Source organism: Myxocyprinus asiaticus, chromosome 17, assembly GCF_019703515.2.
Source record: "Myxocyprinus asiaticus isolate MX2 ecotype Aquarium Trade chromosome 17, UBuf_Myxa_2, whole genome shotgun sequence".
NCBI lineage: Eukaryota > Metazoa > Chordata > Actinopteri > Cypriniformes > Catostomidae > Myxocyprinus > Myxocyprinus asiaticus.
Window position 1 is genome coordinate 12,579,034 of NC_059360.1, and position 15,924 is coordinate 12,594,957.

General features: G+C 37.5%; 2 protein-coding genes across 6 annotated transcripts in view; one reads left to right on the plus strand and one right to left on the minus strand.

Moving 5' to 3' along the window:
- Window positions 1-240: 240 nt before the first annotated feature.
- On the minus strand, window positions 241-3,912 carry arf6b (ADP-ribosylation factor 6b). Its single transcript, XM_051722926.1, has 2 exons — window positions 3,786-3,912; window positions 241-3,602 (listed from the first exon to the last, which is right to left on the minus strand). The coding sequence occupies exon 2, from the start codon at window positions 2,957-2,959 to the stop codon at window positions 2,432-2,434; it is 528 nt and encodes a 175-aa protein (XP_051578886.1). The 5' UTR covers window positions 2,960-3,602; window positions 3,786-3,912; the 3' UTR covers window positions 241-2,431.
- An 8,904-nt stretch (window positions 3,913-12,816) lies between these two features.
- The window catches only part of aspg (asparaginase homolog (S. cerevisiae)), a 57,694-nt gene continuing 54,586 nt past the window's right edge, over window positions 12,817-15,924 (plus strand). For 3 of the 5 annotated variants that reach the window (XM_051722896.1, XM_051722897.1, XM_051722898.1), the window contains exon 1: window positions 12,817-13,164. In XM_051722896.1, the coding sequence (XP_051578856.1) occupies window positions 12,891-13,164 (274 nt within the window). In that variant the 5' untranslated portion in view covers window positions 12,817-12,890. The remainder of the gene's footprint in view (window positions 13,165-15,924) is intronic. The other 2 variants (XM_051722895.1, XM_051722899.1) reach the window with 2 other exon arrangements.

Consider the following 15,924-nt stretch of genomic DNA (forward strand, 5'->3'; position numbering starts at 1 on the left):
CAAAAAGGGAGACATCCTGTTTTTAAAGCGAGATTTACTGGGGGGGTGGGGGTATGGAATGGACCAGTTTCCAACACACCACTTCAAAACAGCAGAGTGCTGCTAGAGCTTGTTTTGGGAGATTAACAAATGTTCATAATACATATTTGCGATAAGAACTTAACACACCTTCGCCTGATTGTAGAAGGATCTGAGAGCTACTGTGCTCTCTGTTCCAAGAATTTATAGGCACACAAAAAGTCTTTTAAATATCTCCATTTATAAAGTATCTCCAGTCCTGTGTGCAAATAAATGACAAGGTCAAACATTAATCCCAGCAAACATTGTTTACAGTTTTATCTACCATGGATTCCAGAGTTCTTAAAGGGACAGTTCACCCAAAAATGAAAATTCTTATGATTTACTCACCCTCATAACATCCCAGATGTGTATGACTTTCTTTCTTCAGCAGAACACAATCAAACATTTTTTAGAAGAATATCTCAACTCTTTAAATTCATACAATGCAAAGTGAATGGTGACCAGACCTTTGTAGCTCCAAAAATCACATAAAGGAAACATAAAAGTAATCCATGACTCCAGTGGTTAAATCTATGTCCTCAGAAGCGATATGATAGGTGTGGGTATGAAACAGATTAAGATTTTTTATTCTAAATCTTCACTTTCACTTTTACATCTGAAATCCACATGTGGTGCCTGTTTAGTTTCACTTTCACATCTGAAAGTGAAAGTGGAGATTTAGAGTAAAAAAAAAAAAAAAGGACTTGATCTGTTTCTTACCCAGACCTGTCATATCGCTTCTTAAGACATAGATTTAACCACTGGAGTCATATGGATTACTCTTAGGTTTTCTTTATGTGACTTTTGGAGATATAAATGTCTGGTCACCATTCACTTTGCATTGTATGAACAGAGCTGAGATATTCTTCTAAAAAAACTGTGTGTTCGGCTGAAGAAAGAAATTCATACACATCTGGGATGGTATAAGGGTGAGTAAATGATAAGTGAATTTTCATTTTTGGGTGAACTATCCCTTTAAAAGTCCCTATTTAGAAAATAGGGTGCAAATACACATGGACCACAAACGCAACTACTGCTAGACTTTGGTTTGGCTCTACAAATGACAGTGGAAACTCCCACTGCATAAAGGCTTGAAAGACAGCATCAGATTAGTCATAATAAGAATGAACTAAAACTTTTAAAATGACTAAGTTTAATTTGAAGTTACAATAACATAGCCGTTTCTGTACAATTTTTATTTTTATTTTTTTTAATGACTAAAGCAAAGAGAGGAAATGAACAGAATGAAACATTTCTCTCCAAAATGACAAAATTCAGTCCACTCTACCGCAAGCACTACACTTGAAATGCAAGAATGTAACAATCCCACATTTTAGAGACATTTGACTATAAATGAAAAACAATCTGGTCAATGCGATTAGCCTAAATGATAAGAGGGCTACAAAAGGCATTCCTTTCTTCTTGGTAGTCAATTTCAAAAATCTAATCTTTTTTTTACTTTTTGCAGCGCAGACAAAATCCTTTCGGCAACCTTTTGAGAGCACAAGACATCACTCAGTTTGATTATGCTATGTGAATAGAAGTTATATCTATGGCAAGTCATCCTTCCAGAATTATAGCCCAAGATTTTTTGGCATAAAATGTTCCATGGACTCATTTACAAGTGGGTTATCATTGGATGTCAGTGATATCATAACTATGGCACAGTTTCAAATCCGTTACACCACATAGCTACCTACAGTTAGTATGCTACAACCTCCTCAGCAAAACTGTGCTTGGCTACAGTAGATGTCTGGACAGGTTTTTTTTTTTTTTTTTTTTTTGGTTTTTTTAACACATCTTGGTATAAAATGTCTCTAACACACTGATGGATCATATGTTGGCAGGGGCATAGATTCCAGGGGGGGTGGGGGGTTGTAACCCCCCCCCCAATAATCAAAACAAGCAAGTAAAACCCCCCGCCCCCACAATATTTATACAGTGATCAATGGAAACATGTAAATTCTTCACACTGTAACCACCGCCAAAGTTCAAGCCAAATCTACACCCTTGTTTGTTGGAGACAAAACCCCAAACTCTCAAAAAAGAAGCTTGAAATAATGACAACAAATATATAAAACCAACAGTTTCAAGAAAAAAAAAAAAAAAAAGATAATCATCATTCAGGAATGCTTTATCATGTTAAGCCATAGTCCAAGGTGAGTGACAAGTGTTTGCCACAACACACGAAAAATTAAAAGCAAGCCAAACTCGTTATGTTTCAGAGAGATAACTTTTTAAGGGTCATTTCAAAACAAAACGAAAATCAATGTCAACTCTAAATCAAAATATCACGAATATTCGTTGGAGACATCGGATCTGCCCCATATTGAGTTCACTTGTCCTAAACAGTCAGTGCCAGTCGCTGTCATTAAGACTTGTAGTTAGACGTTAACCACGTTAAGCCCTCGTACAGTCCGTCGCCGGTTGTCGCGCACGAAGGCTGCACGTACCAATTCCTATCCCTGATGCGGGTCAGTCCCAGCTTCTCCTGGATCTCGTGTGGCTTCATGGCGTCCGGTAGATCTTGCTTATTGGCGAAAATCAAAATGATGGCATCCCGCATCTCGCGGTCGTTGATGATGCGGTGGAGTTCTTGTCTGGCCTCGTCGATGCGATCTCTATCCGCACAATCCACCACGAATATTAACCCTTGCGTGCCTGTGTAGTAATGCCGCCAGAGGGGACGGATCTTGTCCTGGCCGCCGACGTCCCACACGTTGAACTTAACGTTTTTATAGGTGACCGTCTCCACGTTGAAACCGACGGTGGGTATCGTGGTCACAGACTGGCCCAGTTTCAGTTTATAAAGGATGGTGGTCTTCCCTGCGGCATCGAGTCCGAGCATCAGTATTCTCATCTCTTTGTTACCAAATATCTTTGATAGCATCTTCCCCATCTTGTAAACTGTTCCTAAATAGTCGTTTCCCTCCAAAATGAAAAGTATGAGAGTCAATCTCAAGACAGTTGATTTATAAGAGTACTATGTGGGCCGTATGATGAAACAATGGCAAATTTGGAAGTAAACAGGATCACAGAGTGTGTGTGTGTATCGTCAGTTTAAACATACAGACACCGTGAACAGATTTGGGCTACTGAAATGCTGATTAAGTGACAGTACTGAAAACTTCCAGTTCTGCACGTACAATATGAAAGGTCAAAGCTCGACTTGTTGAGCTTTTGCTCCAGTTGCGGGGTGGTACCAGTAGGAAAAGCGCCCCCCTCGCTAATAATCCATGAAAAATAAGACGAAAGCGTCGAAACTGATATTTCTGTGAAGTTCCAATGTGGTTGTTCAGTGCTGCGAGGCCTCTTTAAGAGCCTGCGGTCTTACGAGACTTCCTCTTGGCGTGTGAATGTGCGTCTCGGGGGCTTTTCCACGTCCTTCCCCCCCAAATGTAACCGGATAGCAGCCGCAGACGTTCAGGGGCTCGGCTGTGGAGCGTTAATTTGGCCGGCTGGTGGGTCTTTCATCTGGGCCGTCTGAAGCGGAGCCGCATGGATCTCAACCGTCCCGATTTCGGATTGTGTCTCACATGCCCCTGAGAGACAAGAGAGGCTCAGAGGGAGTGCCAGAAAAGAGCGACTTAGCCTGCTAGCCAAGCCGGCCAAAAAACCCATAGAAAATAATCACCACACACCGTTTACACATATTTTTAGATAGAATTTGCGAGGTCTACGTATTAACAGTCTCTTCTCGTTCATTTTAAGTATGTTTCCGTTACCTGCGGAGGCCCACCATTCTCTCACGGTCTCAAACCCCGGTGTTCACTCCTACAATCAGGCGACTTACAGCCGCCGAGAGCGCTGTGAAACTGGCTACGTCAACGCGAGCGAGCGGAAATGGTTGCATCGGCCCAACTGTCATAATAAAGGTCTTAGCAAACGTCAAAACTGGCTATGAGTTTAACCCTTGCGCGTCAATTTAAAAAAGTTACTCATAGGTTACTCAACTGCCATAATAATATTATATAGTAATACTATTTTCCACTTTCAATGAGTTAATTATTTTAACCAACATCAGTCCTGATCATAACTACCAAATATTCATTCATTTTCCAGTTTGTTTATATAATGCCACTGTTGTTTTTTTAAATAAATAAAAAAAAAACATACAAAATTAATTATTTTCCATATACTAATTACGAAGAGGATTTACATTTTTTTTTTTTTTTTTTAATTATTATTATTATCACAGTCTGGGGTATGTCAATGATTAACAACAACATTGATTTTGATGTATTATTATTTTTTGTCCAGAGTCAGATTAAAAAAACAAATTCACACGCATGACCTTAGAGGACAAAAATGTCCGCGTCAAAAAACTGCCATGAAAATATTATATATTAATATTATTTTCCACTTTCACTGACTTTGATTTTTTAACCAACATCAGTCGTGATCATAACCAAATATTCATTAATTTTCAGGATTTTAACCCTTTAAATGCCAGTTTGTTTATATAATGCCACTGATGTTTTTTACACACACACACACACACACATTTCTCAATACACATATACAAAACACACTCTGACATCCATACCAACACACCCAATGAATTTTAGCTGCATCATTTATTAAATTGGCCTGCAGTGCTCTATAATACAGCAAACAGAAAATAGGAAAAAAGCATGTATTTGCTCCATAGGCTAAACATGAGAAAAATGGCGCCATCTGGAAGAAAATATTAAACATTTACATTTTGATGCCAGGGCTCTGGAATGAAGGCATAATATCATAGAATTCATGATTTTATGCTTTAATGGGACATTTTTGTCCTTAAGGTCCTGAGTGTATCTATTTTGTGTACAAAGTGTATTATAGACGTATTATAGGAACTGAGTTTCCCCAAAAAATACACACTTCTTTTTTTTTTACCTTGATGACATTAGTTTCCACTAAAATCACATCGTTTATTGGCTGTTTTTGTATCTGTTGTAGTCTACTTAGGTATAGTGTTGTTGTTGTTGTTGTTATTATAATTATTAGTGTTATTATTACACTGTGTTAGTCTAATGTATTGGACGAACTGCCTACTACTGCATGTGTAAATGTAAACTTAAGAAATGTAAGTGTTGTCTCGCTCTGAATTTATTCTCTATGCATGGAAAGTCCAAGTGTAAATGTTCAATAATGCTATATTCCTACATCAACACACATCTATTCATCTCTACTAATTCTTTGCTAAGGACTTTTGTATTGACAACGATTTTCTTTCCCCATCTCTAACGCCTGATCTTCTGATCTCTGACGCAAATACATCAGTGTCAGAATGAAAACCCGGAAAAGGTGCGGGTAAGGATTATGCGTCACCTTAAAGTCATTCGCGTGTTATCCAGTGATAGATCAGTGGTGCGATGTTTTCCTCTCTCTCTCTCTCTCTCTCTCTCTCTCTCTCTCTCTCTCTCTCTCTCTCTCTCTCTCTCTCTCTCTCTCTCTCTTAAACAATTAGAGACAGTATACTTTGCTACAATGCATGATGGCACTGGAACCACGTTCCCAATTTTAAAGAACAATACATTTTCCAAAATGTACGGCTAATGCAATATGTAATAATAATAATTAATAAAATTCTGTATATTGTTGTATAAATGATATTATTAATAAAATAATTCTTATGTAGGCATATTAATATAACTGAATTTAATTTAATTACCCAAACATTTTGTCTATTAAAACTTGGAAGAATGTTCAAAAACTCAAACAGAATTAAAAATGGCAAAAGTTTGCAGCAGCTATTTTCATGAAAGCTAGTTTGATAAAGAGTGGTCATACCCTATGTTAGTCCACTTTACAGTACAAATTGGGCACATAAAGGCAGCATAAAAGTAATCCATACAACTCCAGTTGTTAAATCTGTGTCTTCAGAAGTGACATGATAGGTGTGGGTGAGAAGTGGATATTACTCTAAATATCCACTTTCACTTTTACTTTCATATTATTCATGCTATCACCACCTACTGGGCAGGGAGGAGAATTTATAGTAAAAAAAGGCCTTAAATATTGATCTGTTTCTCACCCACACCTATCATATCGCTTCAGACGACATGGATTTAACCACTAGAGTAATATGGATTACTTTTATGCTGCCTTTATGTGCCTTTTGAAGCTCATAAAAATTAAAGTACCCGTTCACTTGCATTGCGAGGAACTACAGAGCTGAAATATTCTTCAAAAAATCTTTGTTTGTGTTCAGCAGAAGAAAGAAACTCATACACATCTGAGATGGCATGAGGGTGAGTAAATGATGAGAGAATTTTCATCTTTGGGTAATCTATCCCTCAGTTCAATGGCGACACCTACTGGTAAGAAAAGGCATACACATACTCAAAACGGCTGTATTTTCACGTATCAGCTTCCAAATATATACAGTATCTACAGTAACCAACCACATCTCATTTATCCAAATGTTATGCAATTTATGAAGTAATTCTGAGCATTAAGAACACAGTTCAGTCTTCATTAAAGAACCATTTGAAGTTGGTTTAGCTAGAACATATCTTTCAAAAAACATGAATACAAATATGCATATTTTTAAGTCTTGTATTCAATGTCTTAACATCTTGTCCTCCTTTGCAGTTGTCAGACCTCAACCCAAGCCCAAGTTAGGCTTTTAAAAATTGGCCATTTAAAGTTTAATTTTAAGTTTAGAATTCAAGTTTAATTTGTGACATATTAACTGTCCTAAAATGTCTTGACATACAGACAAAAGTATGTGGGTTCCAGCACACCTTTACGGGGCTAGTTCACTCAACCGTGAGCAGTGTTGGGTAAGTTAATCTAAAAAAAGTAATTAATTACTAACTACTAATTACATCTTCTACAGTGTAATTAGATTACTGAACTAATTACCCTTACTTTACTTTTTTTTTTCAATGAAAGATAATTTAAATACAGTATTTAATTACTTGGTAATGCATTACACCCAACACTGACCGTGACTTCACGGTGAACTCAGAAAGGCATTCTCAGCTGATCACCGAATTCTCGAGTCACCATGGAAACTACGAAGAAACGCTAAGAAGAAAGGCGCGCCATATTTCAGTGACACAGAACATGAAGTTTTAATGACTGCAAACGAGCATTACTTCATCTTCAATCGTAATAGCGATAGGAGCTGCATCAGTTTAGGACTGAGAGTTTGCTTGACAGAAAGTACTGAATCATTGCGTGAATTTTTAAATTAATAAAACTATAAAGTTTGACCGTACATGTAAAACTTGATTCAACATTAATATAAAACCTATCTCGCCTACATCCATTTTTAATAGGTCGACCGTTATTTGTTTGCACTGAACTTCATATTCTGTTAATATTATGATAATAGGCTAAAGGTTTACTATCTATTTAATTTTAATTTTAAGATTCAATTTTTCTGGTATTTACCATGTTCCGTGCATGCTAATTTTATTTTACTGGATGTCATGTGAACTGAATATATTTCCTTTATTTGTAATACCATTTGATGTACTCAGTTTAACATCGGGGTTTATTTATTTTTTATTTATTTTTTTTCTCCCCAATTTGGAATGACCAATTCCCAATGCACTCTAAGTCCTCGTGGTGGCGTAGTGACTTGCCTCAATCCGGGTGGTGGTGGACGAATCTCAGTTGCCTCCGCGTCTGAGACCGTCAATCCACGCATCTTATCACGTGGCTTGTTGAACGTGTTACTGCGGAGACGTAGCATGTGTGGAAGCATCATGCTATTCTCCGCGGCATCCACACACAACTCACCACGTGCCCTACCGAGAGTGAGAACCACATTATAGTGACCCCATGTGACTCTACCCTCCCTTGCAACCGGGCCAATTTGGTTGCTTAGGAGACCTGGCTGGAGTCACTCAGCACACCCTGGATTTGAACTCATGACTCCAGGTAACATCGGGGTTTCTAAAAACTTAGAATCATATCACCTTTAATTTCCCACAGTTGCTGATGTTGCCATTGTATTAATAGACTCTTTTTCAGTTGTAGGATCTCCCACAGTTGTCATCATTTTCCATAGATTGAATGTAATATTTATCAGTAGGACACACATGATTATCCATAAGATGAAGATCTGCTGTAACAGAGATGGAGAATGATGGGAGGCCCACAGAGTTATGCGACCATTATGTCATTTTCTTATTTGGTGTGGCAATAAAACTTGTTTGTTGTCTTGTCCCCTAAAAGGCAATGGCTGTGCAGTCTCATGTAGAAGGTCCATCTACCTCCAGCAACTTGGTACTTAATGAAATGATGTTGTTTTAATTGAAGATCATGTGTCTGATTACACATTATAGATGTTCATGATCTCTAGTTGTAAAGGAAACTGTAAAAGGTCCATATTGAAAGGCAGATTAAACGTAATTTAGAGAAGGACCATATACAGCTTCTAATGGAGTAGAGGAGGCTGAACATTAGTAAGATGAGTGATAAGAAATCAAATTTCTAACCTCTATGCTATATCTGTGGTCTGTGAAAGTATCACATATTTTCTAGTTAGTGAAGAAGAAGAAGAAGAAGAATGAGGGATTAACTGCTTAAGCTTTGAATTGGCAGACACTACCTGCATATTGATACTGTGGAATGTAATGTTATAAATAACATGAATATTCATTGACTGAAGGAACTGTAAAAAGAATGTGGGTGCTTTAATAATTTTATTCTTTGATAATTATAGATATGCTCATTAAATTAATATCATGAAATAAAATAATTTATTAGAAAGGCTAAATATAAGTTAGAGTGTGGAGGCCTCCAATGTGTTCTACGTTAAAAATATTAAAGTGTTAAAAACTTCTCATTAAAAGAAAAAGCACAAAGTACACAATTTGTTCACTTCTGAATGCAAATATGCAGTGTGTGAGACTGGAAATGTTGGGGAGAAGAAGATTTGTGAGGTAAAGTAAAGATTGCATTTGGGGGCCTGGGCAGCTCAGCGAGCATTGACGCTGACTACCACCCCTGGAGTCGCGAGTTCGAATCCATGGCGTGCTGAGTGACTCCAGCTAGGTCTCCTAAGCAACCAAAATGGCCCGGTTGCTAGGTAGAGTAGAGTCACATGGGGTAACCTCCTCGTGGTCACTATAATGTGGTTCTTGCTCTCGGTGGGGCGTGTGGTGAGTTGTGCGTGGATGCCGCGGAGAATAGCGTGAAGCTTCCACGCATGCTACGTCTCCACGGTAATGGATTGACAGTCTCAGACACGGAGGCCACTGAGGATTCGTCCTCCACCACCTGGATTGAGGCGAGTCACTACGCCACCAGGAGGACTTAGAGCACATTGGGAACTGGGCATTCCAAATTGGGAGAAAAGGGGAGGAAAAAAAATAAAAGATTACATTTTACCATAATAAAACTTCAAAAGTATAATCGTGTGCGTAATCTGAGTTTCCCCGCCCACTGTGTCGCTATCAGAAGGGCACGCATGCACTGACAACCTCTGAAACTTACTGACGTCTACCTGAAATAAAGTAACTCTGGAATATAACCTACTCTGGAGCAGGTTATGTTCAGAGAGTGAGATGCTGTGGCTACTAACATACCCTGAAAGTTACCAAAAGTTTTTGGAACCAAAAATTGAGGTTATCCACTTACTCTAAGTTGCTTAACCTGCTTTCTGGAATACCATCCACCCCCCCCCCCCCCCCCCAATGACACATAAATGGTAGCCTATACTATTTTGGATCATATTTATATTCATCAAACTTTGCAATACCAAGAATAACACATCATATATCTGGGTCATTCTGAATCTTTGGGGATTTTCCTACTTACACAATATTGAAATTTTCAATTAGTTTCAGTTCAGTTCAGTTCATTTTTTTTTTTACATCTTAACATTATTTGTATTCATAAAGGACAACTGGATTATTGTTCTATATTTTATTATTTAATTTAGTTTTACGAATACAGCAAGGGTTGTAACACCAGTGACATTAACACCAATGACAAATTCTCTTAAAAGATACATTTTCTAAGATGGTGTCAGTAGCATCACAAAACAAACACCACTGATCAGACTGAAATCAATAAATCATATCATTCAAATTTTTTTCTCAATAAACATCGTTAACATGAACATTAAACAATGTAACACCAATGACATATTTAAACGAACCACGTGAAACAATTGCAGTTAAAATGTAAATTAATTTGAATTTAAAATTTAAACATGGTGGGAAAATCACTAAATGCACATTTGAGCAGCCTCTTCTTCCTCTGAACTTTGACCTGGGAAGTTATTTTTCACAACTTTGTGAATTTTCAAAATACAAGTTTTTTACATTAATAACACCAATGACATGAAATCAAGGGACAAACACTCTTTTAAATTATTTAAATGATTAATTAAATTTTTTTTTTTTTTTTGCTTTTTGCACACTTGTTAGGCTTTGCTCTAATGCATGCCCTGAGAAGTAAACTGTAAATAAACTGTAACTGTCATAGAAATGGTGTTCCAGATGAAGGGGACAAGGTTTTTTTTTTCTTTTTTTTCAGGCAATTGACAAATTCGAATATATTTTCTAAAAAATGTGTAAAACAAAAATAGAGTCAAACCATTTCATATTATTTAATAAAAGGTTATATAGGTTAAAGAATGATACCTTTTAAATGGGGTTTCTTGACTATTTGAAATCTTTTTCATGACTGAAAAGTGAAGGGACATGTTTGTTACCATATCTTGATAATGACCTGTCTAATGCAAAAAGTTGGTGAAGACCAAAACTTGACACTAGATGTGATGTACTAAAATAAAAACTTAGCCTTAGCTTATGCCATGCCTAAAATAGCATAATTTACAGTTTTAAAAACATTGTTCTTCCCACGTTTTTTTTTTTTTTTTTTTTTTTTTTTTTTAGGAAGGACTGGATAAAAAGGAAGGTGATGAAATGTTTACAAATCTGATGTAATTTTTAATGACTGTGTTATAACTTCGCAACAACAATGACAAAATCTTGAGGGATTACACAAAAGTTACCTTGACCAAACTGAAGCCATGCCTAAAAATTGTTCAACTGACATAAGTCTCTCATGCCTCATAAAACAGAATAATATAGTAAAAGTTTTATTTTTATTTTATTTATTTTTTTTCAGTTTGAATACTATTTTGCATTCACATGGCAATTATGCATCACTTTCTCATTGGTCAAAACAAGTTGTGTCCATGACAAATGAGTGTAAATAAAACGTAAACATTATATTTATGCACATGGTCAATGGGGATCTAAATACATCTTGTATTTATATGTGTTAGGGTTAATCACAAGTGGACAGTGCTAAAGACAGGTATAAACAGGGTCCAAACCACATACGAAGATGGTCAAAAAACGCATGTGACCACATTGCATTTTAGGTGTAAATGCTAAAGCAGGCTTCACACTAGCAGACTCCAAACAACGCGACTTTGGCTGAGGATGTCGCACTTGCCGACTGTTTTGCTGAGATCTCACACTCTGAGGTGTCACACTTTCCAATACAAAATGGTGGAGGGAGACATAATGGCTCCCCCTGAAATAACAACAGGAGTACTGTGTGAACATAAACTATTGTAACAAAGTATTTTAGGAAGCGATTCATGGAGTAACTTTACTTTGTGAACATGTGATTTTGTATTTATCCCCTCGAGGCGTGCCATAGAACGCGTATGTCCATAAGCAGCTTCCAGTGAATAAAGAAATTACTTTCCGTAAAACCAGACTGTAGTACCTTTAAGTGTAGGAGAACCCCAAGAAAAACGCTTGGTGACAGAATCACTATGGATTAAAATCTCCATTTGTGATGATATGCAGCTTAGTGCAATCACAGATGAAAACGTTCGGATAAGCATGACGTCTTGTTAGTTCTTCAGTAAAAGAAGAAACACACTGGTCACTTGACGAGAACACACGACCCCGCCCAGGTGACAGAACTATTTTATATGTGCTGGAACCATTAAATCAGAATGTCTCGAGCCACCTACTGGCCGGCGATTACATGAATGAAACTTACACTTGAAAATTGCTGGAAAAATCGACTAGTGTGACGCCGGTTTAATGCGTCGTGATGCTTCCCAGACAGCAGCGAAGCACTACACACTCACCTGTCAATCAACCCCTGCGCTAAAACAAGCATACGCAACTTTGCCGGTGCGACTTTGAAATGAAATAACCACCCAATCAGAAAATTTGAAAAGGTGCTTACATACATATACATGCACAAGTGTTAGCGGAACTTCTTGTAACTTCTATATGTGATATAAACATGCGGTGTGAAACAGTGATACAGTGCGCCGATTTTTCCGCTTAATAACCATGCAGTACTGACATAGTGAGTGATGTGTGAAGTGAACATATGAAATCGGGACCCGCCCCTCAAAATCCGAACACAAGTGGACACAGAAGACAGGGACCAGTTGAGCGACTTGGAAGTTTCCCTACCTACTTGCTCCGCCCCCTTACGGCGTAAGCCGCTCCCACTGGGAGGTCTCTGGTCTGCAGCTGTACATGCTTGACCAGGTGTAAACCCTATGTGTCTGGCCGAGCATTTTTGATCGAAACACTGTGAACACATCCTACTACCAGGTGTAAAAAGGACACTTCTGCGATAAAGATATGGCTTCATCGTCTGGATAGAAATGATGCAAAAGTCAAAACTATATTTGTTGCATTTATTTTAAATTAATTTATTTTATACTTTTTTAAATTAATTTTCTGATAAGATGACAGTAAAAAGTGTAACAATACGTTGCGCTGGTTAGTGCGTTTCCATAAATGTATGCACGTTTATCACCGTTTAAACCAACGCGATGTTCCTTTAAGAAACTGAGCTGGTTGGGAGGGGGTAGCTAAAGCCGGTCAGATATGGCGGAATGGAAGCGCACTATGTCGTTTCCGTCTTCAGCAAGCATGACCTCGCTGGCTCGGGCTCTTTCCAATAGCCGGTTAAATCAGCTTGATCAGTCCGATGTGTTTCCGTTGCAGACATCTATCAGCCGGACCGCCATGGGTCAGGGTCGCCGAAGGAGACTATCGAGCAGCGCCAGTTTAGAGTCTGTGGATATCAGCCCCAGTGCCGAGGCGAGGGTCCTTGTCATAAACACCGGCGGAACCATCGGAATGACGTATCAGAATAACGGTAAACACCATCACAGTATATATATATATATATACACACACACACACACACACACACACGTCTGCATGGAGTTCCAGATATGATAGGTGACTAATATTTCACAGGGATTAGTTTGCACAATGGAATTATTCATTGATCCATTCACCTATTGCATCACACACATTAAACTGCACATAGTTAACAAAAATAAACAGTGGCAAAGTCAGTGGGCTGGAATAATATGTAAAAATGGGGACTCACAAGGCATGGATCTTTTTTCTTTTCTTTTTCTTTTTCTTCTTCTTCTTTTTCCCACGGATCTCAGAAAAATTATAATAGGCTATTTGGAATGAATGCACAGTGGCTCTGAAATGTATTATGACACTTACACCACACTTAAAAATGTAAGAACATCAGGTCATTGCATCAGCTAAGTATCAAACCAAGTGGCATATGCCAGCAAATTATACTACACCATTTCTGTAACTCTCTTTTTTTATTATTAATTATTACCAACTGGTACCAGTGTCATTTCAGTTGACGTATGAAGTCAGTTCCCCTCAAGTTTAGACAGGCCTCCTAGAGTACCCACAGGGGTAGTTCATGACCACGGGCATGTTCTAGCCTACTAAGTTTGAGAACCAGAAATTGTCCAAATACTTTTTGAACATCTATGAATTTATCATTTAAAACCTTCTATAAGCTCCTGCATACAATTGTAAACAGTTTGTAAACACTACTTATGGGATACTGGATTTAGATTTAGTCCCAAAGAATGTTGATATATATTCAATATTGTGGGACTATGTTATTTGTAACAAAATACTAGTTGCATACTTGCATGTTCTACTGAGGTGCATTGATTCTTTGTCGTATGATTCATGCTGCCTTATAATAGTAAAGTGCTACATGCAGTTCAATATTGAGCTTCTCACCAGCATGGTTGAATGTGTGTTAAACAGCAAACTCAACAATTGGTGATGAGAATTACAGTATGTGTAATCCCCAGTGTGTCATGTTCCACCAAAATGAGAAGGGAAGGGAACAAAAGTGACGAGACTGATAGAGAGAGAGACATTAAGAGCATTAAGTTCAGAGAATGGACATTAGTAGCCCAGATGGTTGGGTGGTTGACAAAATCAACAACATTGGTAGCTCATAGAACGATTGGACCATATGTGTTGAGCATCTTGAAGAGTACTGTCTAGGGTTGCTCCAATACCATAATTTTGGCTTCGGTACGATACCAGCCCTGGTACCTCGGTATCGATACTAAATCGATACTTCGGCAACAAATAAATAACCTCAGATTACTGATGAAATCACACAGAATAGGATTTGCAGTTGCATAAAATCTTGCAGTTGCATATTCTGCATTTTCTGTTTTAGTTTTTCTGGATTCCATGTTTTATGTTTTAATTAAATGTTATCATTAAAACAGTGTTAAATCAAATGAATGCATTTAATCAAATAAAAATATAATTATTAATAAAAATTATTTTTAATATGGCTTACATGTAATAATAATTATCATTATAAATAATAATTATAATAATAATACCATTTATTAGTATTGTTATTAGCAGTATTATTGCTATTACTTTGAATATAAAATTTCTATATAATAGTAGTATTTTTCTGTCGTAATGTCTTCAATTTCATGCATACAGTTAAACAGAGCTTTTATTTTGGCAGAACTTTTATTTTGAGTTCCTTCTGTGTGGTAGTTTTTAATAAGCTCCGCATTCTAAATAACACTTTACACTCACAGCTCGATGTGAAATCTTGTCAAATACAAATCTTAAATTGAATGCTGCAATCTGCACTCACAGACAATAATCCAAAACCTGTGTTTTGAATTTAAAGTTGCAGACAAATAGTCACAAATGTGTAAAATGATATTCAAATAAATACAATGACAGACACAAATGTGTATTACATATTTACTTTTGTACTTTAATTCACTTTTGCAGTACAACCACAAATCAGCATTTACAACCTCTCAAATCTGCCACTGCAACTTTAAATCTTACCCCCTTGACTTTTGCAACAACTTTTGCGAGAAACCTGTAGCAAAACTCACTTGTGCACTTGTAAATCAAGATGTGAGAGCAGACTACCTGTGCTGGGTGGGGGCGGGGCCAATGACAGAATTTAATTGTTGGCAATTAAATGATAGTCTATGTATTCCATTTCAAGTGTGGAGACCATCAATAGACAAAGGTGATGCAGGCAGAGATAAAGAATTCGCAAGGTTGAAAACAAAACATTCAGCTCTTTGAACATGTCTACCAGAGTTCAAGGACAACATGCTTATTACATAACGGAAATACAGAACTGACTGTCCCGTACCCCCCAAACTAAGAGAAATATTATCTTCCATTTAGCCACAAACTCTTAGTAGCAGTAGTACTTATTGTGTGAAAATATCACCTTATTTGTGAACAAAGGTTCTGTTTGAAAGTCATGTGGTTGTTATTCAATGGAAACTCTGTGGACCTGTGCACACCAAAAGCCTCCAATTTTAGACTTGCCAAGGACATTTTGTTCCAGTACTCTGCAGTTCTAGCAACAGGCTCAGTAAACACGTGGCCAACAACACTAGTCAAATGGCACACAGGCTGCTGCTTATTTCTGTAGCATGACGTTTGACATTGGGGGTCTTCATGATGCAGTTTTGCATTCACCTCTCTTAATGTAAGGAATCTTTTTGACAGGTTTTGTGTGCTGCACCAAATTATCTCACAAAACCTGCCAAAAACATGTCCAGATTATATTTTA